The sequence below is a fragment of the Primulina huaijiensis genome, chromosome 17 (assembly GCF_012295235.1).
Source record: "Primulina huaijiensis isolate GDHJ02 chromosome 17, ASM1229523v2, whole genome shotgun sequence".
NCBI classification, from domain to species: domain Eukaryota; kingdom Viridiplantae; phylum Streptophyta; class Magnoliopsida; order Lamiales; family Gesneriaceae; genus Primulina; species Primulina huaijiensis.
In genome coordinates, this window is record NC_133322.1 from 16555664 (window position 1) to 16583594 (window position 27931).

A 27931-nucleotide genomic window follows, 5' to 3' on the forward strand; every position below is an offset into this window, starting at 1 on the left:
TGATAAAATATTTATTGTATCAAAATTAAACGACAAATCAAGATAACCACTTCAATGATATCAAGCATTTGATGTGAATTGATAACAACAAATAATTCATTTTTATACCTACAATAAAAAGAAATTAGCAAAATGAAAAGAAATAAAGAAAGAATATACAAAATATAAAAAATCTTACTTCACCAAGAATTCATCCTCTTCACCTTGACATAATAGATTTAGCTTTCCATGAGCTTACTTTTGATCAACAATAAAATCATCACTCATAATTGGGAAAATGAAAAATATATTGGAACTTAGAACTTTTATACACACTCACATTATATTTTACAATGGGATAGAATGAATCTCAAGCTAGCACAAGGCCTCTATTTATAGGTCAAATGAGAGAAATGGTCAAAAATTTTATTAATGCCACGTAGTTGTAATAGTAGTCTTTGTCTCCTCTAACTTCAATTCCATGTCCCTTCTTTCAATGCTTTGTTCCAAGACTTTAGTCACCGAATTTGACTATGCTCAAACATCAAACATGTGGAGAATTGTCTGTAGATGACTTTGGCCTTTTGGTTCACCTCATTTGGTTAAATATTGAAATAGTTATGATTTTTTTACTATATGCTGGTCATAGTAAAAGTAAATCTATCATCCTTTTGATATTTGCACAATTTGATCATCTTAACGAACTTTTTAGGCAATCATGTCTTCTGCAAAATTGTAGATAATTTCTCAAAGATTCCAAACATATTTGAATCACCTCCATTTGAATTTTCTAGCTTGAGTTATCATTATTTTACCAACACGTAGAAAATCTGAAAATAAAACATATTTAGTAAGATATTTAAATATAAACAAACAATACTAAAATAACATAATTTTATAATTTTAATGAAACTTAAATTTTAAAATATAGGTTTTAACATATAATAAATTATTAATTTTAAGTTTCATCACACCCCCACACTATCTTAATACTAGTCCCTTAGTAATAAAATTTATCGGAAAATCACAACCTAGATTCTTTATTCATTTTATATATTAAAATATACAAACATATTCATTTTAAAAACAAACTCATATACCGATTTATATATATATATATTTATTTAATATAATAATATATAATTAGATGTGTTTTTATTATTATTTTCACATAATATATAAAGTAACAATATATATATATATTTTTTTTAATTTCTAAATTTTTTTATGATAATATAGTCAAAAAGATAATTCACACCACCCACCATAACATGTATAATATCGAGAATTTTTTTGTAAAAGCCTCAACTCCATATTCTTTCAGGTCAAAATATTTAATGGATAGCTGATTTACACTCATGGAGTTGGAATGATTATTAACTCTCATTGAAAAAGGCTAATTAGTAAAGCAGACAATTAAATAAACTAATATTGAAAACAAAATAGGAAAATTTACAAAGAATAAAATCCCCTTTTTTTTCTTTATTTTTTCTTTTTTTTTTTTTTTATTAACGTGACTGCAAAGTTTTACAATGACATAATTTTTTTTTCCAAACATTCTACCATAAATGTCTACATATATAAACATTTATATAATGGATACATTCGACTACCTTTGAAACTTATCCAACACAAACAAATTTTTTTTTTTAGAACATATTGATTGATGGATTTTTTTTTAGAACACATTTATAGTACATCAATCAAATCTAAAAAAAACAATTACAATGAACAAAGAACTTTGCAGTCCGTTATTTATCTTCTATTTTTTTTATAATCAATATTTTTTTTATAGGGGAGTTATATTCTTGTAATTAACCATTTTTTAATAATCAATAAAAGTTTATTAATTGTTTTCTCATTTCTCACCACTTACTCACAAAAGATGTGTGAGTATATATTATACTTTAACAAAAAGAATTCTTTCAATTATACATGTTAACAACCATACAAACCATATCTTTTAACTATATTATCATAAAAAGTTTAGAAATTATTTTATTTGAAAACACACACAATTATATATATATATATAAATAAACACATCTATTATACATTTTATATTAACTGATCAAAAATATATATATATATATAAATTGGTATATGAAAAACTAATTTTTCTTTTAATCTGTAATTTGAATATAATGAATATTAAAATCTAGTGTATTGTGATTTTCCAATAATTATTAACTAATGCGTCTCAGGTGCATTTTACTGACACCTTACTCGTCATTGAACTAAAAATTATAATTATTATTATTACTATATATATGAATATATATTTTTTTATTTTTTTATAAAAACAAACTAAGAGGAGAAGAAGAAGAGGAGATTTTTCATACCTTAAAGAGAAAACAAAATATTAAAACATACCGTTGAATCACAAGTTCAGCATCACATGAATTTTCTTTTCTTACTCTTGGATGTTGGCCAATTAAGTTGAGATAAGAATGGATCTGGTTCATGACTAAATCCTTGCAGTAAATCAATAAGTTCACCTTCACTTGTAGCAGAAACTAACATCCTTCGCGAAGCTAATGAAATAAATCCCTGTTCCACAACATCATCAAGAAACGATAGCAGTTTATCATAATAATTGTTAACATTTAACAAACCAATTGGCTTATTGTGGATATTTAATTGTGCCCAACAAACAGTATGAAATATTTCTTCCAAAGTACCGAAACCTCCTGGCAAAGCAATGAAAGCATCTGAATGTTCAATCATTTGAGTAATTCGTTCATACACGTTGTCCACTTTCATTTCTTCTCCTATTGTTGGTCCAGTAAGACTGGCTAAGGTAGTCGGAATAATGCCTAAGACTTCACTTCCACCTGCATGCGCAGCTTTTGCAACTTTTCCCATGAGACCAACTTCACCACCACCATATACCAAATGAATCTTTTTTTTAGCAAGTGTTATTCCAAGCTTTTCTGCTGCCTCTTCATAAATTGAATCTTTTCCTGCACTAGATCCACAAAATACACAAATATTTTTGATTTTACTTACCGTGGACGTCGACATGTTGATAAATATGTTTTCTGCAATTGTTAAATCACAGCATATGAATTTATAAGCGTAACATGCCAAAAGTCAATATTTGAACAGGAAATTATTATTATTAAAAGAAAATAAAAATGACATAAATTAAAACACATATATACAGCGTAGTTGTGATTGTGGCTCACATCTTCCTCTGATTTTACGTTCAGTAACGGCTTCAACGCCTTCTATGAGTCGAGGATATGCTTCCCATCCAATTTTCTTATAAATTGGCAAACAGGGTCTTTTAACGTCAGATTCCCGAGACGAAATTGTATATATATATTTACTTATCTAAACAGATATGCGTTACTACAGTAGGATCTTTATAAGGCTGATTCCACCGTCCATATTGATATTCCTCATGTTGAAATTGCCACCATAGTTTAAGAAGTTCATTTTGCACGTACCCACTAGAATGCGTATCAAGAACCTCTAGAAAATTATCCAAAGGCTCTTTACTCAGACCATTCTTAATGAATAAAATTTTATCTTCTCTATTCATTGATGTCATTCCAACATTTTTGCATTTCCCTTTACAAGTCCACCTTGCACATTTATGACATCCACCTATACGTTTAGCTCTTCGCTTCTTGGCATATGTGCTTTTACCAAATCCTGGCATATGTCTTATTATTATTTCACTTGCTTCCCCAACCAATCGGACTTTTGCTTCAATTATCAACCGGATATCATTCGGTATGCCATATGACATCATCAACCTTAGTCGCTCACATCTAGCTTTATAAATTTTTTTCAACGCATTATCAGGTAAACAAGCAAAATATTTACGAAGATTCACAATACAAGCATCCATATTATTATTATTATTATATATTTCAATTATTTTGGGAAAACTGAAAAAACCGACTTAGATAGTCACGGAGTACCGTTATCCGCCACTTAACCGGGAAATGAACTAGAATCTGCAAAAACAAAATGAAAATATCAAACAACTATTGTGGATCATATAAAGGCATAAAATCATCATTAAGAATTTCATTTTCTATAAAAGGCTTAAGTCTTTGCCCATTAACTTTAAACACGTCATTATTTTTAGGATTTTCAATATCAACAGCACCATGAGGATAAACAAATTTAACTATAAATGGTCCTGACCATCTCGATCTTAGTTTTCCTGGAAATAAATGCAAACGAGAATTATAAAGTAAAACTTTTTGTCCAATTTCAAATGACTTTCTCATAATATTTTTATCATGAAAGGCTTTAGTTTTATCTTTATAAATCTTTGAATTTTCATATGCATCATTTCTTAATTCTTCAAGTTCATTTAATTGCAATTTTCTTAATTTAGATGCATCATCTAAATTAATATTAAATACTTTAATTGCCCAATAAGCTTTATATTCAAGTTCAACTGGTAAATGACAATGCTTACCAAAAACTAACCTATATGGTGACATCCCTAATGATGTTTTAAATGCAGTTCTATATGCCCATAATGAATCAGTTAATCTTAAAGACCAATCTTTTCGATTTGGATTAACTGTTTTTTCTAAAATTTGTTTTATTTCTCTATTTGCAAGTTCAACTTGACCATTACTTTGAGAATGATATGGGGTAGAAACTTTATGTGTAATGCCATATTTTCTTAACAAAGAAGAAAATGATTTATTTATAAAATGACTCCCTCCATCACTAATTATTGCTCTAGGTATTCCAAATCGGCTAAAAATATTTTCTTTTAAAATTTTTATAACAATCTTATGATCATTAGTTCTAAATGCAATTGCTTCAATCCATTTTGAAACATAATCAACAGCGACTAAAATGTACGTATATCCAAAAGATAAATGAAATGGACCTATAAAATCTATCCCCCAACTATCGAATATTTCAATAATTATGATTGGATTTAAAGGCATCATGTTTCGTTTTGAAATTGATCTCATCTTCTGACAGTTTTCACAAGATTTGCAAAATAAATGCGTATCTTTGAATAAAGACGGCTAATAAAATCCACATTGTAAGATTTAGCTGTTTTATTGGATGAAAAATGACCTCCACATGCTTCAGAATGACAAAATTTAATTACATTACTTACTTCATTGTCGGGTATGCATCGTCGAAAAATTTGGTCAGGACAATACTTAAACAAGTAAGGATCATCCCAATAAAATTTTTTAACTTCTATCAAGAATTTATTCTTATCCTGTGAATTCCAATGAGAAGGAATTTTATTAGTCACAAGAAAATTTACAATGTTAGCAAATCATGGCATAATAGTTGCATAAAACAACTGATCATCTGGAAAATTTTCATTTATTGGTATTTTATTATGAGATGATTCAGTCATTATTCTAGATAAATGGTCGGCTACGACATTTTCTTTTCCTTTTTTATCTTTAATTATAATATCAAATTCTTGTAACAATAAAATTCACCGTATTAATCTTGGTTTAGCATCTTGTTTATTTGATAAATATTTTATTGCAGAATGATCAGTGTAAACAATAGTAGTAGAACTAATTAAATAAGATCGAAACTTATCTAATGCAAATACTACTGAAAGTAATTCTTTTTCAGTAGTTGAATAATTTATTTGGGCACTATTTAAGGTTCTACTAGCATAATAGATTGCATACGGTTTTCCTTTTTTTCGTTGTCCTAACACAGCTCCTATAGCATAATCACTTGCATCACACATTAATTCAAATGGTAAAGACCAATCTGGAGGTTGTAAAATAGGTGATGTAATTAAAAGATTAATTATTTTTTTAAAAGCATTTTCACATTTCTGAGTCTATTCAAATTGTGTATCTTTTGTTAAAAGATTCGAAATGGGTTTAGATATTATGCTTAAATTTTTTATAAACCTTCTATAAAAACCTGCATGACCCAAGAATGACCGAACTTCTTTGACCGTTTTTTGTGATGTTAAATTAGCATTAACATCAACTTTGGCTTTATCAACTTCAATTCCTTTTTCAGATATCACATGACCTAACAAAATCTCACATTTAATCATATAATGACATTTTTCTCAATTTAAAACAAGATTTTTTCTTACTTCTTCTAGGTTTTTAAGACAATTTTCAAATGAGTTTCCAAAAACAGTTATATCATCCATAAAAACTTCTACAAATTCTTCAATCATATCACTGAAAATACTTAACATGCATCTTTGAAAAGTAGCCGGAGCATTACATAAACCAAATGGCATTCTTTTAAATGCAAAAGTTCCAAAAAGATAAGTGAAAGTAGTTTTTTCTTGATCTTCTAATGATATAGGTATTTGATAATACCCCGAATACCCATCAAGAAAACAATAATAAGAATTACCTGCTACTTTTTCTAGAATTTGATCTAAAAATGGTAGTGAGAAATGATCTTTTCTAGTTGCATCATTTAATTTTCTATAATCAATACACATACGCCAACTAGATGGAATCCTAGCTTGTAATAACTCTCCCTTTTCATTTTTTATAACAGTGATGCCTGACTTTTTAGGTACTACTTGTGTTGGACTTACCCATTTACTATCTGAGATTGGATAGATAATTCCAGCGTCTAATAGTTTTAATACTTCATTCTTAACAACTTCCTTCATATGTGGATTTAACCTTCTTTGTGGTTGTTGATATGTTTTAGCATTTTCTTCCAAATGAATTTTATGTGTGCAAATTAAAGGATTTATACCTTTTATATCTTTCAAAGTCCATCCAATTGCATTTTTATATTTCTTAAGTAATTTAATTAAATCTTCTTCTTGATTTGGTAGAAGAGTGGAAGAAATTACAACAGGAAATGTTTTATTTTCACCAAGAAATACATATTTCAATTCGAATGGTAAAACTTTTAATTCAAGTTTTGTATTATCATCTTTTTTAAAATTATTTTCAGACTCAAAACATTCTATTGAAAAAACTTCAGATTGTTGATTTAAGTTTTCTTCTTGTATATTTTCTTCCATAATTGTTTCAATTTCATTATCATATTCATTTTCATTAATACTTGGTTGTTTACATAAATTGAACACATTAAGTTCTAGAGTCATATTTCCAAAAGACAATTTCATTATTCCATTTCGACAATTAATTAAAGCATTTGAAGTTGCTAGAAATGGTCGTCCCAATATTACTGGAATTTCATTATGTACTTCTATTGGTTGTGTATCCAAAACAATAAAATCTACAGGATATATGAATTTATCAACTTGAACCAACACATCTTCTACAATACCTCTAGGTATTTTGATTGACCTATCCGCCAGTAAGAGAGTAACAGAAGTGGGTTTTAATTCTCCTAAATTAAGTTTTTCATAAACTGAATAAGGAAGTAAATTCACTCTTGCTCCCAAATCTAACAAAGCTTTTTTAATTTTATTTTCTCCAATAATACATGAAATTGTTGGACAACCAGGATATTTATATTTTAAACTAGAATTATTTTGAAGAATAGAACTTACTTGTTCAGCCAAGAATGCTTTTTTCTTCACATGCAATTTTCTCTTCACGGTACATAAGTCTTTTAAAAATTTTGCATATGAAGGTACTTGTTTAATAGCATCTAATAATGGAATATTTATCTTTACTTGTTTAAAAACTTCATTGATATCATATTCATTTTTTTTATGATTTGTTAATGCATGAGGAAATGGTGGAGGTTTATTTGACTCATTTACTATTTCAGATGATTTATCATTCACCATATTATTCTTAGAATTTAAGGTATCATCATTCTCAAAAGTATCAAGATTATCATCCTTACTCTTTGATTTTAAATGATTCTTGTTTTCATTACTATATGAATCATTAACTATTGTACCACTTCTAAGGGTAATAACAAATTTTATTTGATCAATTTTTTCATTTTTTAATTCTTGATTTTGATTTTTAGGATTAGGTTGAGGTTGAGATAGAAATTTTCCTTTTTCATGAATATTAAGTGCAGATGCAAATTTTGTAAAAGTTTCTTTCAAATCGCTCATAGATTGACTGTTTTGAATATTGATAGACTCTTACTTTTGGATAAATGCATGATTTACATCTTCAAAGTTTTTTCTTGGAGGTGTAACATAAGGAATATAACCTTGATGATTTTGGTTATTTTGAAAATATTGTTGTGAGGGTTGTGCATTATTATCATTCCTCCAACTAAAATTAGGATGATTTTTCCATCCAGGATTATATGATGGTGAAAAAAGATCTAGTATTGGTTTTTTTATAATTGTTAACATAATTTGTTTGTTCATGGAGACATTTTTTAAATGAAGGTAATGTTAGACAATCTTTTGTTGAATGATCATGTGTATCACATATATGACAAACAATTTCTTGAATACTTTTTAATTGACCACTCTTTTTCATTTCTAATGACTCAATTTTTCTTGCTAAAGATGCAAGTTTAGCTTGAATATCTATATCATCTTTAAGATTATAGATACCACCCCCATTTGTTGAATTATCGATCGATTTTAGTTGTTGGTGGTTCTATTGTACCTATATTATCCCAATTTTGAGCATTTTCTGCTAATGAATCCAAATATTTCATAGCTTCATTTGGGTTTTTATCTTCAAAAGTTCCATTACACATGAATTCTATTATTTGCCTATCTTTAGGCATTAGACCTTCATAAAAATGAGAAACTATTCTCCATGTTTCAAAACCATGATGTGGGCATGTATTAAGTAATTCTTTATATCTATCCCAACATTGATAAAATGTTTCTCCATGTTTTTGAAAAAAAATAGTAATTTGTCTTCTAAAAGAGTTTGTTCTATGGGAAGGGAAAAACTTTTTAAGAAATTGTTGTTGCATTTCTTCCCATGACCTTATTGAACTCGATCTCAAATTTTGTAGCCATGTTTTATCTTTATCTTTTAAAGAAAAAGGAAAAAGCTTTAATCGAATTATATTCATGCTACAATTTTGATCATTATAAGTGTTACAAAATTCCTCAAATTCTTTTAGATGTAAATATGGATTTTCAGAATCTAAGCGATGAAAATTTGGTAAAAGTTGAATAATTTGAGGTTTAAAGTTGAAATTAGATGCACCAGGAGGAAAAACTAAACAAGATGGGGCACTAGTTCTAATAGGGTTCATATGGTGCCTAAGTGTTCTTAATTGATCATGTTCTTGATTATTATTATTACTATTGTTATTATTATTATTATTATCTTGATTATTTGAATTATCATCCATGTTTAAATTATTTTCAGATACTCGAATAAGTATACCATTTTTTTTCGACTCCAAATACTCATACAAAAAACAACACAATACTTACAAATAAAACATAATTAACAAATATAAACTTAATTTATACCTCTCCGACAACGGCGCCAAAAACTTGCTACTACTTAAATTATAATTCACCCAGGTATAAGTTGTCTGCAAGTAATATATTTCGTAAGTACGAGATCGATCCACATAGATGTTATTTTAAGTTTAAAATTATTAATTTTTAAATTACCAAATGTAATAATGAAGTTTACAAATTATTAATTTTGTCAAGGATCAAGGATTTATTCTTGGTTTATGTAATATTGTTTAACGAAAAGTAAAATAATGGAAACCACCATAAATAATGGTTCCAAGAAAATTAAATATTTAAACACACACCTAATATAATATAGTTCCCACTATAGAAAATACCGAATTCACCGATATTTTATATATGGTACCTATAATTATATATATAACTATATAAATATATAGTTGCATAAAGTAATGTTAAATTAAATCATTATATTTCATTTAGAACAACCGGCAGAGCCACGCTATTGAATAAATGAAATATATGATTTAATAAGTTAGTTGCGGGAAAGTAAAAGTTAGATGCGGGAAAGTAAAAGTTAGATACGGAAAATAAAAGTTAGTTGCAGGAAAGTAAAAGTTAGATGCAGAAAGTAAAAGTTAGTTGCGATAACGTAAATGTTAGATTGTTAGATGTTAGNTAATTCATTTTTATACCTAAAATAGAAACAATCTTACTTCACCAAGAATTCATCTTCTTCACCTTGACATAATAGATTTAGCTTTCCATGAGCTTACTGTTGGAAACTTAATTTCGGCTGTTTGACAAACCATTTATCTATTGGACGAACTGATCAAGTATTCGTATCATACAACTTGCCTAACTGAAGTATCACGTAAGTTATCAAAGGCAACCGAATCCAGCTGAACTGAACCTTCGAAGTTAACTTACTAATCAGTTGAAAACTGATCAGTTGAACCTAACTAGATTTCTGAAGACAGCTGACTGATCAGTTGGAAACTGATCAGTTGATTCACTCAGCACAAACTTATCAGCTACTTTTATCAGCTGATCGCTCAGCCATACACGTCATCAAATGAAAAAGATGTTCAACCGACATCAGTACAAGCAGACTGCAACTCGTAGTAGAACGCCGCATTTCAGAGTCTACAGTGTACGATTGTCAGGAGAATATCGACGTGGAAATCAACAGATATAAAATTCAAGTATTATATCAAGTTACCGTTGGAAGAGAAGCCTATAAATAGGCGAACACAGCAGCTGAAGAACAAGATACAAGAACAACTATTTTACTCAAGCTGTTACTCTGCTGAAATCAAAAGCTCACTCTTACTAAGTTCTATCTGTAGCATTCAAGGCTACCTTTTTTGAGCTTGTTAGCACACTGTAATCTTTGTTATATTGTTAAGTTGTGCTAAGATCAGTCACGAACCGAAATAGCTTGTTGTAACTAAGAGTTTCAGTTCTGGCACTGATAAGACCAAACTGAAGTGGGTCAGTACAAACATTGTATTCGATTAAAGTCGTTTAGTAGAAATCCTATCTTCGTGATAGAAGGGGTGACGTAGGAGTTATTCCATTCTACGAACATCCAGAAACAAATCGCGTGCTTTTCACTTCAGTTACCTTTTATTTTTAGTTATTCTATCTTTCATTCAGTTTACTTCCGCAACTGTTTTCTCAGTTAAACTGATTGTCATCGACTAACGAGATATTAAGTATCAGTTTGTTATTAAACTGAACTCAACTTACGAAAAACGAACATAATCTGTAAGTGTTTATTCAATCCCCCTTCTAAGCACATTTCACTTCTTAACCGATCCTTTCACTTACTTTTAATCAACAATAAAATCATCACTCATAACTGGGAAAATGAAAAATATATTGGAACTTAGAACTTTTATACACACTCACACTATATTTTACAATGGGATAGAATGAATCTCAAGCTAGCACAAGGCCTCTATTTATAGGCCAAATGAGAGATATGGTCAAAAATTTTATTAATGCAATGTAGTTGTAATAGTAGTCTTTGTCTCCTCCAACTTCAATTCCATGTTCCTTCTTTCAATGCTTTGTTCCAAGACTTTAGTCACCGAATTTGACTATGCTCAAAACAGCAAACATGTGGGGAATTGTCTGTAGATGACTTTGGCTTTTTGGTTCACCTCATTTGGTTAAATATTGAAATAATTATGATTTTTTTACTATATACTGGTCATAGTAAAAGTAAATCTATCCTCTTTTTGATATTTGCACAATTTGATCATCTTAATAAACTTTTTAGGCAATCATGTCTTCTGCAAAGTTGTAGATAATTTTCAAAGATTCCAAACATATTTGAATCAACTCCATTTGAATTTTCTAGCTTGAGTTATCATTATTTTACCAACACGTAGAAAACCTGAAAGTAAAACATATTTAGTAAGACATTTAAATATAAACAAGCAATACTAAAATAACATAATTTTATAATTTTAATGAAACTTAAATTTTAAAATATAGGTTTTAACATATAATAAATTATTAATTTTAAGTTTCATCAGCGTGTGTTGAGGAATTCCTCATGCTTCTGTCTTTGTGTTCCTCCTTGTTGATGTCTTCATTTTAGCCTTCTGTTCACTTTTTCCACGTAGTCCTATGTTCTCTTCCTTCTCTGTCGTTCCTTCTTTCACGTCTCTGCCCTCCTCTTTTCTGCTCTCTTCCTTCCCTTTCCTTTCTTCTCTCTCCTCTACCTCTCTCTTCTTTTCTCTCACTGTTCACGTCTCTGCTTTTCTCCTCTCTTCTCTCTCATGCGCTGTTTTTTTTTTTCTTTTTCTCTTTTTGCGCCTCCTTTCTGTTCTGCCTTCACGCTTCCTTTTATTCTCCTCAATGGGCATCATCCTTCAAATCTTTTAAGCCCATGTCAAGATAACCAATTTAGATAAAATTGTAGATTTTATTTTCAAATGTGAGATTTTATCTTTATCAAGGTCTACATAGATTTTTTCCAAAACTTCAACATTATCAAAGAATAAAATATATTATTTATATTCTTTTGGTATTTTTTTCTTTTGAAGTCTTGTAAATTTATTTTTTATTCAAATTTAATCATTTTTCTTCTTTTATTCAAATCTATAATTATTAATTCAATTAAGCACATAATTAGAAATTATAATTTCAGATAAACATAAATATTATAAAATAAACTCAAACATTCACTAGAAAAGATCAAAATAATGAGACGTGTATAGTGTGGAAGTCAAAATTCATATTCCTCAAAGGTGTTTTAGTTCAAGAAGTGCTCATATTTTCTGAATTTTTTTTTTAAAAGAAACTCTCCATAAGCTTGTCTTTCATACCTTTCTCCACTAAANCCATAAGCTTGTCTTTCATACTTTTTTCCACTAAATATTGGAAGAATATGACCCAGTCAATAGGTCTTTTCAAATTCATAATGTTAGGCCACGGTTCAAGGCTACAATAAAGGTAGGGAGATTCAAAATGAGAGAAAATAAACAATTTGATGATACAACGCAATCTTTCATCTCTTATCTTCAACCTTTTATTGAATTTCATCATCCTTCATCTAACCTTTTCAATTTCCTTCTACATTCGTTCATCTTCTCCCATATTTTTTCTCTCTTCCTTCAGCTTTTTTTAAATCCTCAACAACTTTTCCTTTTAGTTTTTTTTCAATCACCATATCATACAACATTCCTTCCTCCTTTATTTTTTCATTATANTTAAGGTAGAAGAATAGTGTATAAGCTAAAATTGGGTAGTTGATGTGTGATTTTGAAAGAATACGAATGAGGGCTAATTGTATATCTTTGACACACTCCATTCGATTTATTAGGCTCAAAAAGGGATACTAAGGATATGAATGATGCATTGGGTAGGCTCGAAAGGCTCAAACGGTCTAATAATCGCATAAATCATCCCTAAGTCATTCTCCTCCGCATTTTCGCCTCGAAGAATAATCAGACAAGTTCTAGTTTTTTTTCTCTTCTTTCTTCTTCTTTTTTCAATTTTTTTATTTTTTATGAGCTCACCTCTTGCCAATTCACAATTAATTCATATAATTATGACTTAAAGTGCATATATTATGTCTCAAAATATGATACAAAACTAGTTCATGCTCAAATCCTTCAGCTACAACTACAGTTTATCTCAATCAATTCTAGGTGTGATTCAATCTCTTGAGTGATCAAAAATATAGAAAATCAATTAGTGTGTCATGTAATCATAAGTGCAGTTTCTCAAAGAATAACCAGAAAAATTTTCATGCTTGAGGATTAAACATTGAAGCACGTGCTAATGTTGTGATGTGAAACCAAACATAAATTCCCCCCACATTTTATATTTACACTGTCCTCAGTGTCATGCCATTCAAAAAGAATATAAAAGTTGAGTATAGAATAGTAACAAAACACTTCCATGGCAGTGTTGCTTGATGTTCCATGGAGTGCTACATGGAGGTGGTAGAATTCCTCAATGCTTGTAAGATTTTATTTCAACAGTTTAAGCTTTCCAGAATGTGAATCATCTTGCTTCATTCCAATACTCTCTACTCACACCAAAATCGCAGAGGATTATACCAACAAAATTAAAAATAAAAAATAAAAAATGAAATAACAGGAAATAAAATAAATCACTGGGTTGCCTCCCAGCATGGGCTAAATTCATTGTCTATAGCTTGACTATGGAGAAGCAGCCTTCAAATAGCGGCTTCCGCCCATAATAAATATCATTCAATATTACATATGGGTCTTGATTATTTGTGCCCTCAAGCTTGGCATGATATTGACATTGTAAGTTCGTCGCTCCAGCAACACTCGGAAAAAATTGATTATTAGGAGAAGAACAATCTAATCCATGATAAAGCTCGTAGAGGATGTAATATTCTTGAGTTTACGTTGATGGAAATAAAGAATATGCTGGTGGAATATATGTTAAGACTATATATGAGTTCAAATCTTTCGACCTGTGTTCTTCTACATTCTCCAACTTCAATTCTGCCTCATCTTCGCATAGAGATTCTGTAACGTCCCGAAAATTCGAAGGTCCACGCGAACCACATGTATGCAAGTTATTAAATTCTCTTGTATTTTAATTAAATGTTTTAATTGCATTAATTAATTATGTTGTGCATATTGACATGTTTAAATTATATTTTCTACATGGTTGCATTAAAATATATTTTTAAAAGTTATTCGAGTTGAGATCGAGGAACGGAGACCGGTGGCTGAAAAATAGAAAATGTTTTTATTAAATAATTGTTTTTGGTTATTTAAATTAAGGGTGATGCTTTTTATTATTTTTGAAAATAAGGAGTTTTGAGGTGATTTTATACGTCGGAACGTAATTTTTATCGGTATTGGTTTTTCAACAAAAATACGAATTTTTTGACAACCCGACTGTTAAATTCACAATCTTATTTAAACAAAACTATTTTTAATATTTTAATTAAAGATTAATGAGCCTAATTAAAATCTTAATAGGCCTAAAGCCTTCTTAATGCTTTGTTTAATATTTAAAGTGTAAAAATCCCACCCCTCGATAAATTTTCCTGTGGGGCTGTAACTAAGCTTGATCTCCCCGAAATTTCCAATTTTCGGATCTAAGTTTGATGTTTACAGTTGTTTGATTTGATTGCTTGATTCAGAATGGCGAAGGAAGGTCCTAATTGGGATGGTTTGCTGAAATGGAGTCTCTCTCATTCTGATGGTACTAAGCCTTCTGGTAATCTAAGGTACTATCTTAGGGTTTCTGTAACTTTTCGATTGTTCTTGATTTAGGGTGTTTTGGGTCCAAGTCTTGGAGGGCTGGGGTAAAAGTTGAGTCTCTACTGAAAGTAGGTCGGATATGCTGCGCAAATAATTTTTGCTGTATTTTTATTGAAACCCAATCTTTGGTTCCTGGAGAATTTCTTAATGGGATGGTGTTAACAAGCCAGTACAGGAAATTGCTAATGATTTTTGAGTTATTAGTTGATTAAACTGTACTTGTCGTTGTTCGATAAGTACTGATTTTGTGGATAATGCTTATAAATTGTTGGTTATTTTACGGGATTAGTGAGGAGGATCGAAGATGGTTTATGGAGGCAATGCAAGCGCAGACAGTAGATGTTGTCAAACGAATGAAGGAGATAACACTTGTTATGCAGACCCCGGAGCACGTTTTGGAGTCTCAGGGAGTAACTGCTGAAGATATTGAAGGTCTTTTTTTAGAGGATTTGTTTTGCGTTGCAGTTTTTTTTTGTTGTTTGTTGTCTTGTAAGAAAAGGTTTCGGATTATTTTCGAGCTGTTTGTCGTTCCTGAAAGACTTGGTTTTAAATTAACTTCGCCTGCTTCCAGATATGCTGGATGAGCTACAAGATCATGTGGAGTCTATCGATATGGCAAATGGTGAGTTTCATAGTTTTATCTTCTGGCTGTGGATTATTTGTTGGAGCACATATTTTTGATTAGTTGGAGCCCAATGTAGAATATACAGATACTTGAAACTAAATGTTAGTCTACTTATCGAAGAGGTTGGTATATGGAATGGCTAACAGGAAAGTTGGTTTTTGTTCTTTTTCCAGATCTTCATTCCATTGGTGGTCTGGTTCCTCTTCTCGCTTACCTGAAAAATTCCCATTCTAATGTCAGGGCCAAGGCTGCAGAAGTTGTTAGCACTATTGTGCAGAATAATCCAAAAAGTCAGCAGTTAGTCATGCAAGCTAATGGCCTGGAACCACTTCTATTGTGTTTTAATTCAGATCCGGATGTTACAGTTCGTGCAAAAGCACTTGGTGCAATCACATGTAAGCGAAGTCTTTATTTATCTCGTTCTGACGCATCTGCATAGGGCCTTCTGATGACTAGTTTTGGTTGTGTTGTCTTTATATATTCAGCTCTGATCATGCATAATAGGGATGGTGTTACTGCATTTCGGTTGGCTAATGGTTATGCGACCCTTAAAGATGCGCTAAATACCGAGAATGTGAGATTTCAAAGGTTAGTTTCTGAAGATTGTAATCCCTTTTGTGTGTTACAAGTATAAGAACATAAGAGCGATTGGAATAGGATTTTCTTTACTTTAGTTTTTAGTGTTTCTCCGCACATCTCTTGATGTTAACAAGCTCTAAAAATGGGCCCAACTGCAATTTTTTTATATTTGTACAAAGCTCAATGTCATAAAACTGTTTGGCTGTATGTTAACTGACACAGAATGGATAATCTGCAGGAAAGCACTTAACTTGATCCATTATTTAGTGCATGAGAATGAGGCAGACTTTGGTATTGTGGCTGAGCTCGGATTCCCGCGTATCTTTGTGCACTTGGCTTCAAGCAAGGATGCTGATGTTCGTGAAGCTGCACTTAGGGGCCTTCTCGACCTAGCTCAAGATGAGTCAGGTATGTCCAATGTTCGGTTAAATGAAGACAATGATAAACTGAAGCAAATTCTACAAAAACGAATTGAGGTTATCAGTGAGATGTGTGCTGAAGACCTAGCAGCTGCCAAAGAAGAAAGACTACTCGTTGATTCCCTTTGGAGCACGTGTTACAATGAGCCATCTTCTCTTCATGAAAACGGGCTTCTTGTTCTCCCAGGAGAGGATGCACCTCCACCTGATGTTGCCAGCCAGCATTTTCAACCCCCTCTCAGAGCTTGGGCTGCGAGTCAAAATCAGGATGCAAAACCAAGTACTAAAAAGAATGAAGCTCCATTATTGATGGGTCCAGGGCCCCCAACTGACAATGCATCCTGATGCAGCAGTTAGAGGGTGGGAGACCGGAGAAATGTTTACGCAAATATTGGTTTTTGTGATTTACGCAAATATTGGTTTTTGTTATTTGTCCTAACCTGATCTTTTATACATTATCGGAAGCTGTTAATTCCTCTTTTCTTCTCTTTTTTTGGGTCTAAGTTGTTTCTGTTTGCCTACGTTAAATTAGTTTTTCACATATGGATAAATTACAGTTCTAAATTCTAATATTAGATCGTGATTTGCATCATAGAATTTATTTCTAAGGTAATAATATATTTCCTGATTTGTTAAAAAAAAACTGAAATATATTCCATATTGCATAAAATTTTCTTGCATACTACAGTTCTATTACAATTCTACCCCACTATTCTTCAGCTTCTATATTCCATCCTCAATTTGGAGGGCAAAAGGTGATTACATATTTTGAAGCTCTGCACCTGTTGAGGCTTGAAGAATCATCGAATGCATAACTATAGGCCTTGGGGCAAATTGCCTTGAACAAATTGGAAAAGACCGTAGGCTTGCATGTTTTGGGATTTGAATACTCCCCTGTGCAGCAGTACTTGGCGGATTGCATGGCCAAGCACGCGCTCTTACACCCCATCACTCTGCCTCCCACCCTAACCTCTAAAGCGGAAGGACAACATATGTTCAAATCGACGGCACATGATGCCACACCGCACCCAATCCCTCCTCCGACAGGCTTCATCGAAACAGGCAAGTTGAATCCATCGACTAAACTCACATCGTAGAAATGCAGGGGTGAAGCTGATGTCCCTAATGTCATTTCCACCACGGTTGCTGGTGGCACGCCACCCATCCCATGGCAGCGTAAGGAGCCCGAACAGTCTCCAGTGGCACACGAACCTTTCCCATTTTCATCGAAGTTGCAGCTGTGCCTCCCCCATAATCTTCCTGACCACTTCTCTGGTACATCAATGACCACTTCTTGGCCACTGTTAAGGAGAAAACCTCCATCTTGTGGCGTCTGCTGCCCTGCGCTGCCGAGAATTCCCGGCCATATGCTTTCTTGACAGTTGTTAACTACTATGAGTTGGTGTCCTGTTCCATCTGCATAAACATTCACCTTAAACTTACCAAAACACATGAGAAAACAGAGACAAAAACTCAGAAGAAAAACGATACTATACTTGCTCCGGCGAGAAACACAAGCATGCAGAGCACAACCAAGCAAAGAAATTTGAAAACCAGCATTTTGATGGTGAAGTTCTGATGCTAAGGGTGATCTGACATCTGAACCATATATTGCAAAATTTAAAGCACAAAAAAGATTTCTGCGTAGGCTACTTTCTGTTAGTAGCTAAGCAGCAATTTGCATTTCTTTTTTGATTAATTTTTCATCCCTCACTTTTGCTTTCCACTTAAAGAACACAAGGGAATTTATGCATTGCTTCTAACAGAGGATTAATACTTATATGAACATACTATATTGCGCTTTAGAACTTTTGCATGTTGCTATGAGCTATTCTGTTTCCCCCTTTATGATCATGATGGTTTCTAGCAAATCCATTGCACATGCTTATGTACTTTTTGTTGGAACCAATTCAATAGTTTGCCTACAACTGGACAAGATTTGAACCAATTTTCAAGGGGGAAATTCCATGCAACAACCTCAAAGATCACGTAGACCTCATGACCCAAAATCACTTGAGGCCGTTGGATCTGGCCGTACAATTTTCAAGTAATTATTGATTCATATTTACTTAGAAGCTCCTTAACCTCTTAAGAAAGAAAATAACTAAATATAAATATTTAATAGTTATAACTTGCAATACATTTATGGAGAAATTCTAGCACAAACACACCCAGTGGAATCATGGAAGTTTAGGTGAAATTCAATCCAATAACTAATTTGGTTTATGAATTAATTTGTAGTTTGTGTATTTTTAAAATCAATCTCAATATTAACTTTACAACAAGACGTGAGTGTCAATTTTTTAAATCATCACACAAATTTCCATTTGGATATTCAAATGTGTAATTTTAAAAAATTTACTTCCACTTTAACTCTTTCTTTTTTAGTAAGATTTTGACGGGAAATTTAAAAATTTAAGGATATTATTTATAACTAGCTTCGAGGTTTTAAACTTAGACTTTAAAAAGAATTCAACATCAGTAAAAACTATATGGGTATATCAGTACAGAGTTTTAATGATTTTTAATGATTTCTTAAATGATACATTTTTGTGGATTTAATATATATTTTATTAATTTTCATAGAAAATGTTGTTATAAAAAAAATAAAATGATGCAGAGTAGTAATAAAAATAATTTCTATATACAAAATTATAATAATAAGAGTAAATTCAAATAAAAAATTTTCCGTCCATGTTTTAATTAGAATTCAATCCCTAGAAAATATATTTTGTGAAATGATACCTGACAACACTCCAATTATAGTTTCAACTCCCCGCCACACCGATTTTCCGTTATTGTCCTTTTATTATTTACATACATTTATTAAATATAGATCTCTCCCACCCCACCCAAGCATATCCATCAACCGATCCATCGTACTCCCTTTCGGCTTCAAAAAAGGTGATTCAAGGTCAAGCTCAGTAGTGTAAGTTGGTTGTCATCCTCGTTTTTAGTAATTTCGAAAGTCACAATTTAAAAATCGAAGATATTTAGACAATTTTTCATATCAAATTGTTCAAATCTGAAATGTCTATTTTGAGTTTATTCAAGTTTGACTATGTTTATCACATGCCATGTCTTTTACGTGTTTGATGACTTACTTTAGTTGTCACAAGCAAATCGTCTGATCTGTGTTTTCTTGATTATGAGTTTGTTTCTAGTTTTAGTTAATTTTAACATTTATTTATTACTATTATTTTGGCTTCTCAATTGATTTCAGTTCTTCACGTATTTTTGTGGCTTCTCTCACCGTATATCAATCAATTTCGTAAATAATTGATAGAATATTTAGATGATTTTTTTGGGAAAAAAACTTTCTAAAAGCAGTACTGAAATATTTGGATAATTTTTCTGAAACTTCAAGTGAATAATTTGAGTTTCTACTTCAATATTGGTTGATAGGAACGAGTAGCATAGTCCTTGGATTTACAATTTTCATAGAAATATGAAATCAGATACACGTTGATAGAAATAGTCCAATAGGTCGAAAGCTATAGGATTTCATAGAGCGACATGTAATTCACCTTTGATAAATAATTAAAGAGATTTAATTACTTCACCGTGTTGAATTAGTTTGGCATAGCTCGAGAAGGCCTTGTTCAATTGTTTAAGAAATCTTGTCAAAAGCATGGATCATTGTCGAATCGAATTGATTAAATTAACAAGGGTTATGTGAACCCAGATTCTCAACAAATTCATTTTCATTGAATCCTTAATTAATCATTTAAGTTTGTTCATTTCATCATCTAATTCTTGAATCATTTCGTTGATTTATTATTTAATTATTCTAGTAGTCAGTAATCATTCAAATCATCGTTCTTAAAAAGTTTAATAATTGAAAATAATAATAATGAAATACATTTTCTGTAGGAACGATACTCGTACTCGTGTACAATATATTATCACTTGACATCATGCCCTTGCGATTATATCAAGCTTGAATTTTATTTACTTTTTACCAATGATTTCATAGTGCAAGTTTTTCTCGATCAATGTTCAGATTCTTCAATACTCCTATGTCATCCTTTTTTCCTCGTGGACGGATTGCACTAAAAGATTATTGATAATTAAAAGCAATTTAAAATCATATACTTCTTTAAAACTTAAACACTGTCTAATTGAAACTCTTAGTAAATTTCAATCTTAATGAAAATTGTTGGAAACTTAATTTCGGCTGTTTGACAAAACGTTTATCTATTAGACTAACTGATCAAGTATTCGAACTATACAGCTTTCCTAACTGAAGAAGTATCGAGTGAATTATCTAAGGCGACTGAATCCAGCTGAACTGAACTTTCGAAGGAAACCGGCTGATCAGTTGGAAACTGATCAGTTGATTCACTCAACATAAGCTAATCAGCTATCGCTTATCAGCTCATTGCTCAGCCATACACGTCATCAAATGAAAAAGACATTCAACCGACATCAGTACAAGCAGACTGCAACTCGTAGTGGGACGCCGCATTTCAGAGTCTACAGTGTACGAATGTCAGAAGAATATTGACGTGACAATCAACGGATATAATATTCAAATATTATATCAAGTTACCGTTGGAAGAGAAGCCTATAAATAGGCGAAGAGAGCAGCTGAACGAATAACGAAACAACTTCAATGCAACTATTTTACTCAAGCTGTTACGCTGCTGAAATCTCTACGCAAATCAAAAACTCACACTTACCAAGTTTTATCCGTAGCATTCAAGGTTACATTCTTGAGCTTGTTAGCACATTGTAATCCCTGTTATATTGTTAAGTTGTGCTAAGATCAGTCACGAACTAAAATAGCCTGTTGTAACTTAGAGTTTCAGTTTTGGCATTGATAAGACCAATCTGAAGTGGTTCAGTACAACTATTGTATTCGATCCAGGTCTTTTAGTGGAAATCCTATCTTCGTGATAGAAGGGGTGACGTAGGAGTTATTCCATTCTCTGAACATCCAGAAACAAATCGTGTGCACTTTATTTCAGTTATCTTCTTATTTCAGTTATTCTATCTTTCAGTCAGTTTACTTCCGCAACAGTTTTTCAGTTAAACTGATTGTTATCGACTGACGAGATACCGAGTGTCAGTTTGTAACTAAACTGAACCCATTATTTGAAAAGAACTCATAATCCGTGAGTATTTATTCAACCCCCCCTTTTAAACACTTTTCATATCATAACCGATCCTTTCAAGTGGTATCAAAGCGGTTGTATCTCGTTTCAGAATATTTATACTCTCAAACTGATCATCATGTCTTCCTTCAATAAGATCGCTATGTTTTCCAGAGAGGATTTTGATGACTGGAAAATAAGAATGAAGGCTCACTTAGCTGCACAAGATGACCATATGTGGTACGTCATCACTGACGGACCAATGAAGATTCTGAAAGCCAATACAGCAGTAGCTATTACTGAAGGGGCACCTCACCGCATAGAAAAGCCCAGAGATGAATGGACGACAGAAGACAAAAGAAAAGCTAATTTGGACAATGTGGCAAAGGACATCTGTACAAGACACTGGACAAAGTAACTTTCAGCAAGATCAAGATGTGTAAGACAACTAAAGAGATTTGGGAAAAGCTAATCCAGCGGTGTGAAGGAAATGAACAAACTAAAGAAAATAAACTTTCTGTTGCTGTTCAGAAGTTTGACAATATCAAGATGAGAACTGGAGAATCGATGCATGAGTATGATGAGAGAGTCAGTTGCATCATCAATAAGCTAAATGCACTTGGAAAAATGTATACCAACAAAGAAGTTGCATTAAAAGTGATCAGAGGTCTTCCCAAAGAGTGAGATGTTAAGACCATGGCAATGAGGGAATCCAAGGATCTAAACAAGGTTGAGCTTCATGACCTATTTGCTGATTTGAAGGCCTATGAGTTTGAGCTGCAAACTCGAGAATGAGAACCTTCTACTCCAGCAGTCACAACTGCATTAGCTGCTGTCAGAATAGAACCAACTGGTTCAGTCGAGAGAATACAACAAAGAAGAAGGGCACGCATATCGCGTATCAGCTTACAAGAAGCATTACGTCCAGTTGTGAGGGAACACTTCAAAGTTATATCATCTTAGATTAGAAGCTTATTTTCCTCATTGTGTGAGAACACTTTCGGGTAGTGTTCATTGTTCAGTTCTCACACATACATGCACACACCACCACCACCCAAACTACAGTCTTGCACAAAGACATTAAACTTGTGTATGTAGTCTTTGACACATAGACGTTAAAAAGGTGTTGGCTGGAAGGTGCTGCGTTCAGTCTAGAATAGGAGTTCAAGAGTGCTTACCGCTTTACCAAAAGTTATAGCTAGTAGTAATGGTGCAACTCAAATCTTTTAAACCGCAGAGCAGCTCAAGCACCACGGTTCGATCGCTCTACCAAGCAGAGACAATTATTGCACCCAACAATCTCTCTCCCAATAATTGCACTCTTTGCAATCAATGGGAATCGAACCCGTGACCTTGGCTCTGATACCAATTATAGGACCGAGTGCTTACCGCTTTACCCAAAGATGATCAGTTTACGAGCCAAAACTGAAGCTATCGGAGATGCTAAATGAAAGAACCAATTGATCGAACGAACTGAATCAGTTCAACTGATGCATCACAACCAGCTGAACTGAATGTTGAACTGATAGGTAGTTCAACAGAAGATCTTCAGAAGCTCAGACAGGTGATGAAGAGTTCAACTGATGAAAAGCCCAACTGACCAGGTAACTGAATCAGTGAAATCAGTTCAGCTGACGAGTCAACTGATTTCACTAGATCAGTTCAAAGGCCAGTTGCTGACCAGTTTGAAGAGCCAGTTCAGAACATCAGTTAGGAGCAATCAGTTGCAGATCACGACAAGCTTACTTAATGGATTACAGATGTGCGCAAAGGTACAAAAGCAATTGTACTATCACAGTACAATCATGAACGTTGCATCAGAAGCTTAAAGCCAAAAGTTCCGGAATGGATTTCAAAGAACAAATTCAAAATGCAACGGATACAATAATTGAGTCTCACTGTACGATCAAACTTCGCGCCTATAAATAGAAGATCAGTGAAGACTCAGAAATAACCATATACATAGTGTGGCTAAAAGAGAGAATACAACAAAGAAGAAGGGCACGCATATCGCGTATCAGCTTACAAGAAGCATTACGCCCAGTTGTGAGGGAACAATTCAAAGTTATATCAGCTTAGATTAGAAGCTTATTTCCCTCAGTGTGTGAGAACACTTTTGGGTAGTGTTCATTGTTCAGTTCTCACACATACACGCACACACCACCACCACCCAAACTACATTCTTGCACAAAGATATTAAACTTGTGTATGTAGTCTTTGACACATAGACGTTAAAAAGGTGTTGGCTGGAAGGTGCTGCCTTCAGTCTAGACTAGGAGTTAAGTTAGACAGTGGGTAAGTCCTAAGCTGTGTAGGATTTGTACAAAGTGTTGTATAAATCTAAGTCTTCTGATGTATCCTACCCGTGGAGGTAGAAGGGGTGACGTAGGAGCAGTTGAAGTCTCCGAACATCCATAAACATATCCTGTGTCTTTTAACTGTTTAATTGCTTGTTTTGTTCTTAACTGATTTGATCAGTTCAGCTGATATCAGTTCAGTTCTGTCCATAACTGAACTTATATAAGCTCTAACTGATTTTTCAGTAAATTCAGTTCTTCAGTTGCATAGTATATAAAAACATATCAGTTTAATTAACGAAATATTACTTCAAGTGTTTTCCGCTTGGTTTAAATACCAAATTTGATCTAATTCATCGGTGTAATCATTCTTAGAACACGAGCTATTGCAGCTCATTGATTTATTGTGTTGAAAGCACCCCAAAGGTGCCGAGCACACGATCCGTCAAAAATTAATAATAAGACTTCTTACTTTTAATTACAAATACATGAAGCCTTAATTATTACCTTACTAAGTTCTCCGAGACTTAACATATGTTTCTTCCATTTACTTTAAATTCTAGATACAGGAGAACCGGAGCCACAACCGAAGGAAAGACAAACAATGTGTTAAACTAGTAGATTGTGTCGTACTGCGTTGTAAAATAAAATAAAGTATGATTGTGTAGAAAAATGTTCATTTGACGTCATAATAAATAAATTGTAGTAATGCTTCTGCTATTTTTTTTTGTTTTTTTTATAGTTGTATTGTTACTATATTATATGAAACGTTCAGTATTTGGGGCCCACACCTTTTCTCACCCTTCTTCAGTTTAGGACAGTTGGCTATGAAATTCCCAACTTTTCCACAATTCAAGAAGACATTGTCCTCACTAGTGGACTATTTTTTGTGATGATTGTGCCTGCTTGGGCTTTCAAAATTGCCCTGGTTCTTCTTCAAAAATTTACCAGATTTCTTTATGAACAATGATACAGCATCATCGTTCAATTGCCTGGTTGAGTTCTCTTTAGAGACAGTTTGTTTAATATTTGTATCAGTCAGAGCTTTCGTTAGCTTGGTTTAAGACTCACCATCAATTCTTGTTTCCAGTTCGTATTCATATGCCTTGATATCTGCAAACAGATCGTGAAGTTCAAGTTTCTTAAGTTTCTTCGGTTCTCACATAACCATTGTTTTGACATCACATTCTCTTGGGAATGCCCTCGTCACTTTTAAGGCTATTTCTCGATTGTCATATTCTTTGCCAATGGTAGCCAATTTGATTATAATACTGATGAATGTCTCATCGAAGTTTGACATGGACTCCTCTACCTTCATCTTGATGTTTTCGAATTTATGTGTTACAACTGACAGCTTATTCTCTTTTGTTTGATAATTACCTTCGCATAAGTGTGTTCATATTTCCTTGGCAGTTATCTAAATTGGTTTTCTTATTGTCTTCACTGGTTCATTCCATTCTTGGCTTTCTATCATTTTTGGAGCACCATCACTGACAACAATGCAATATTTTCTTTCAAAATCTTTATCGGGTAATTTGTGATGAAAAACCATATGTCATCATCTTGAGCAGCTAAAAAAGTATGCATTCTATTCTTCCAATCATCAAAATCTTCCTTGGAGACCATCGAGATTTTTATAAATGAGGTCATTTGATTGAATAATGTTCCGAGAAAATAATTAACCTTCTTGATACCACTAATTAGAATCGGAGATAAATTTAGAAGGGGTGAATAATTTTTCTCAATAATTTACAAATATTTCGATTGGGTTAGCAACAATGAAATGAAATTCTTGTCAGTTGGGTTATGAGTAAGTCAACAAAAAAATTGGGCAGACATATATTAATTGAAACTGTTTGAACAAAAAAGCTTATATCAAATGTCAATTGGGCTATCAAGTGAAAGATATATATAGGTAAATTGAAAACTAAGTTGAAACAAGTTTGTTTCTGGATGTTTGATAGAGGTCGTATTTAAGTATTTTATTGCATCACGTGAGTCTTAGTTTGCATCATTTTGTCTGCATGAAGTCCACATTTTGGTCATTTTATCTTAAATTATTGCATCTGATCACTGCTCATCGAGTTGTACGAATGTGCGGAGAATGGCGGAAAAGACAAAAATTCAACCGGAACTAAAGATGTTCGGACAGAGGACCTCGCATTAGGGCGATATTTCTCGATCTCCCCAGAACGAGAGGATGAAGAATAATCAGTTTGACAGAGGACCTCGCGCTAGGGTGGCGAAAGGCTGAAGAATAAATAGTTTGACAGAGGCCCTCACGAATTACCGCCTCAGTGCGAGATGCTGAGAAATAGTCAAGGACAGAGGCCCTCGCGCTAGGGCAGTAACTCTCGACTGCCTCAGCGCGAGTAAAGAAGGAAACTTCCCTATTTGACTTGTTTCCAACTTGGAAGGAGGGATGCAGCCACAAAAACCCTAACACATGTTTCCAAGGGAGGCTGATCACGTTATGGAGAGAAAAAGAGCAGCCAGAAGAGCTTGGAGGAGAAAATTGGCTTGGAGTTGAAGATTTTCAAGATTTCCGAGCACCGTTCTTCTGATTGTTATCAAGTCTAGTATTTCTAGTTTAGAACTTCTAGTTTAAACATTGTTTTGCATTTTTTTTTATCATGAATTATAGGAGCTAACTTTTAATATTTGTTAGGATTTAAGGGAAGCCTACCCTAAACCATGTTTAGTTAATTTAACTTTCGACTTTTGATTGATTCTTCATTATGCTATTGTTTTTCATCGCATTATTAAAGAGTAACTAACTTTAGTAATAGTCTCATATTGTGAGTGAGTTCGAGAGAATAGCTTGTGATAAGAACGAGTAGCATAGTCCGTGGATTTACAATTTTCATAGAAATATGGAATCAGATACACGTTGATAGAAATAGTCTAATAGATCGAAAGCTATGGGATTTCATAGAGCGACATGTAATTCACCTTTGATAAATAATTAAAGAGATTTAATTACTTCACCGTGTTGAATTAGTTTGGCATAGCTCGAGAAGGCCGTGTTCAATTGTTTAAGAAATCCTGTCAAAAGCGTGGATCATTGTCGAATCGAATTGATTAAATTAACATGGGTTAGGTGAACCAAGATTCTCAACCAATTCATTTTCATTGAATCCTTAATTAATCATTTAAGTTTGTTTATTTCATCATCTAATTCTTGAATCATTTCGTTGATTTATTATTTAATCATTCTAGTAGTCAGCAATCATTCAAATCATTGTTACTAAAAGTTTAATAATTGAAAATAATAATAATGAATCAGTTTCTGGAGGAACGATACTCGTACTCGTGTACACTATATTATTACTTGACATCATGCACTTGCGATTATATCAAGCTTGAATTTTATTGACTTTTTACCAAGGATTTCACAGTACAAGTTTTTCTCGATCAATGTTCAGATTCTTCAATACTCTTACGTCATCCATTTTTCCTCGTGGACGGATTGCATTAAAAGATTTTGATAACTACAAGCAATTTAAAATCATATACTTCATTAGGACTTAAACGATGTCTAATTGAAACTCTTAGCAAATTTCAACTTAATGAAAATTAGTAATAAGACTTCTTACTCTCAATTACAAATACATGAAGCTTGGATGATTAAGTCACTAAGTACTCGGAGACTTAATCTATGTTTCTTCCATTTACTTGAAATTCCAGATACCGGAGAACCGGAGCCACAACCGGAGGAAAGACAAACAATGTGTTAAACTAGTAGATTGTGTCGTACTGCGTTGTAAAATAAAATAAAGTATGATCGTGTAGAAAAATGTTCATTTGACGCCATAATAAATAAATTGTAATAACGCTTCTGCTATTATGTTTTTTTTTTTGTTTTTTTAATAGTTGTATTGT

The 27931-nt window shown here is 32.5% G+C and overlaps 2 protein-coding genes and 1 non-coding gene across 3 annotated transcripts; 2 read left to right on the forward strand and 1 right to left on the reverse strand.

Annotated features, from left to right (window-relative positions):
* Positions 1–8647: 8647 nt before the first annotated feature.
* Positions 8648–8758, forward strand: LOC140963686 (small nucleolar RNA R71). Its single transcript, XR_012172732.1, has one exon. It is a non-coding gene; the product is annotated as a small nucleolar RNA R71 (small nucleolar RNA).
* Positions 8759–14804: 6046 nt separating this feature from the next.
* LOC140963480 (uncharacterized) lies at positions 14805–17142 on the forward strand. Its single transcript, XM_073422822.1, has 6 exons — positions 14805–14999; positions 15323–15465; positions 15605–15655; positions 15832–16053; positions 16144–16246; positions 16476–17142. Exons 1-6 carry the CDS (start codon positions 14914–14916, stop codon positions 16999–17001), a joined length of 1131 nt encoding a protein of 376 aa, XP_073278923.1. The 5' UTR covers positions 14805–14913; the 3' UTR covers positions 17002–17142.
* Positions 17143–17292: 150 nt separating this feature from the next.
* Positions 17293–18606, reverse strand: LOC140963482 (thaumatin-like protein). The gene is made up of 2 exons (XM_073422823.1): positions 18153–18606; positions 17293–18072 (listed from the first exon to the last, which is right to left on the reverse strand). The coding sequence occupies exons 1-2, from the start codon at positions 18214–18216 to the stop codon at positions 17393–17395; spliced, it is 744 nt and encodes a 247-aa protein (XP_073278924.1). The 5' UTR covers positions 18217–18606; the 3' UTR covers positions 17293–17392.
* Positions 18607–27931: the final 9325 nt, after the last annotated feature.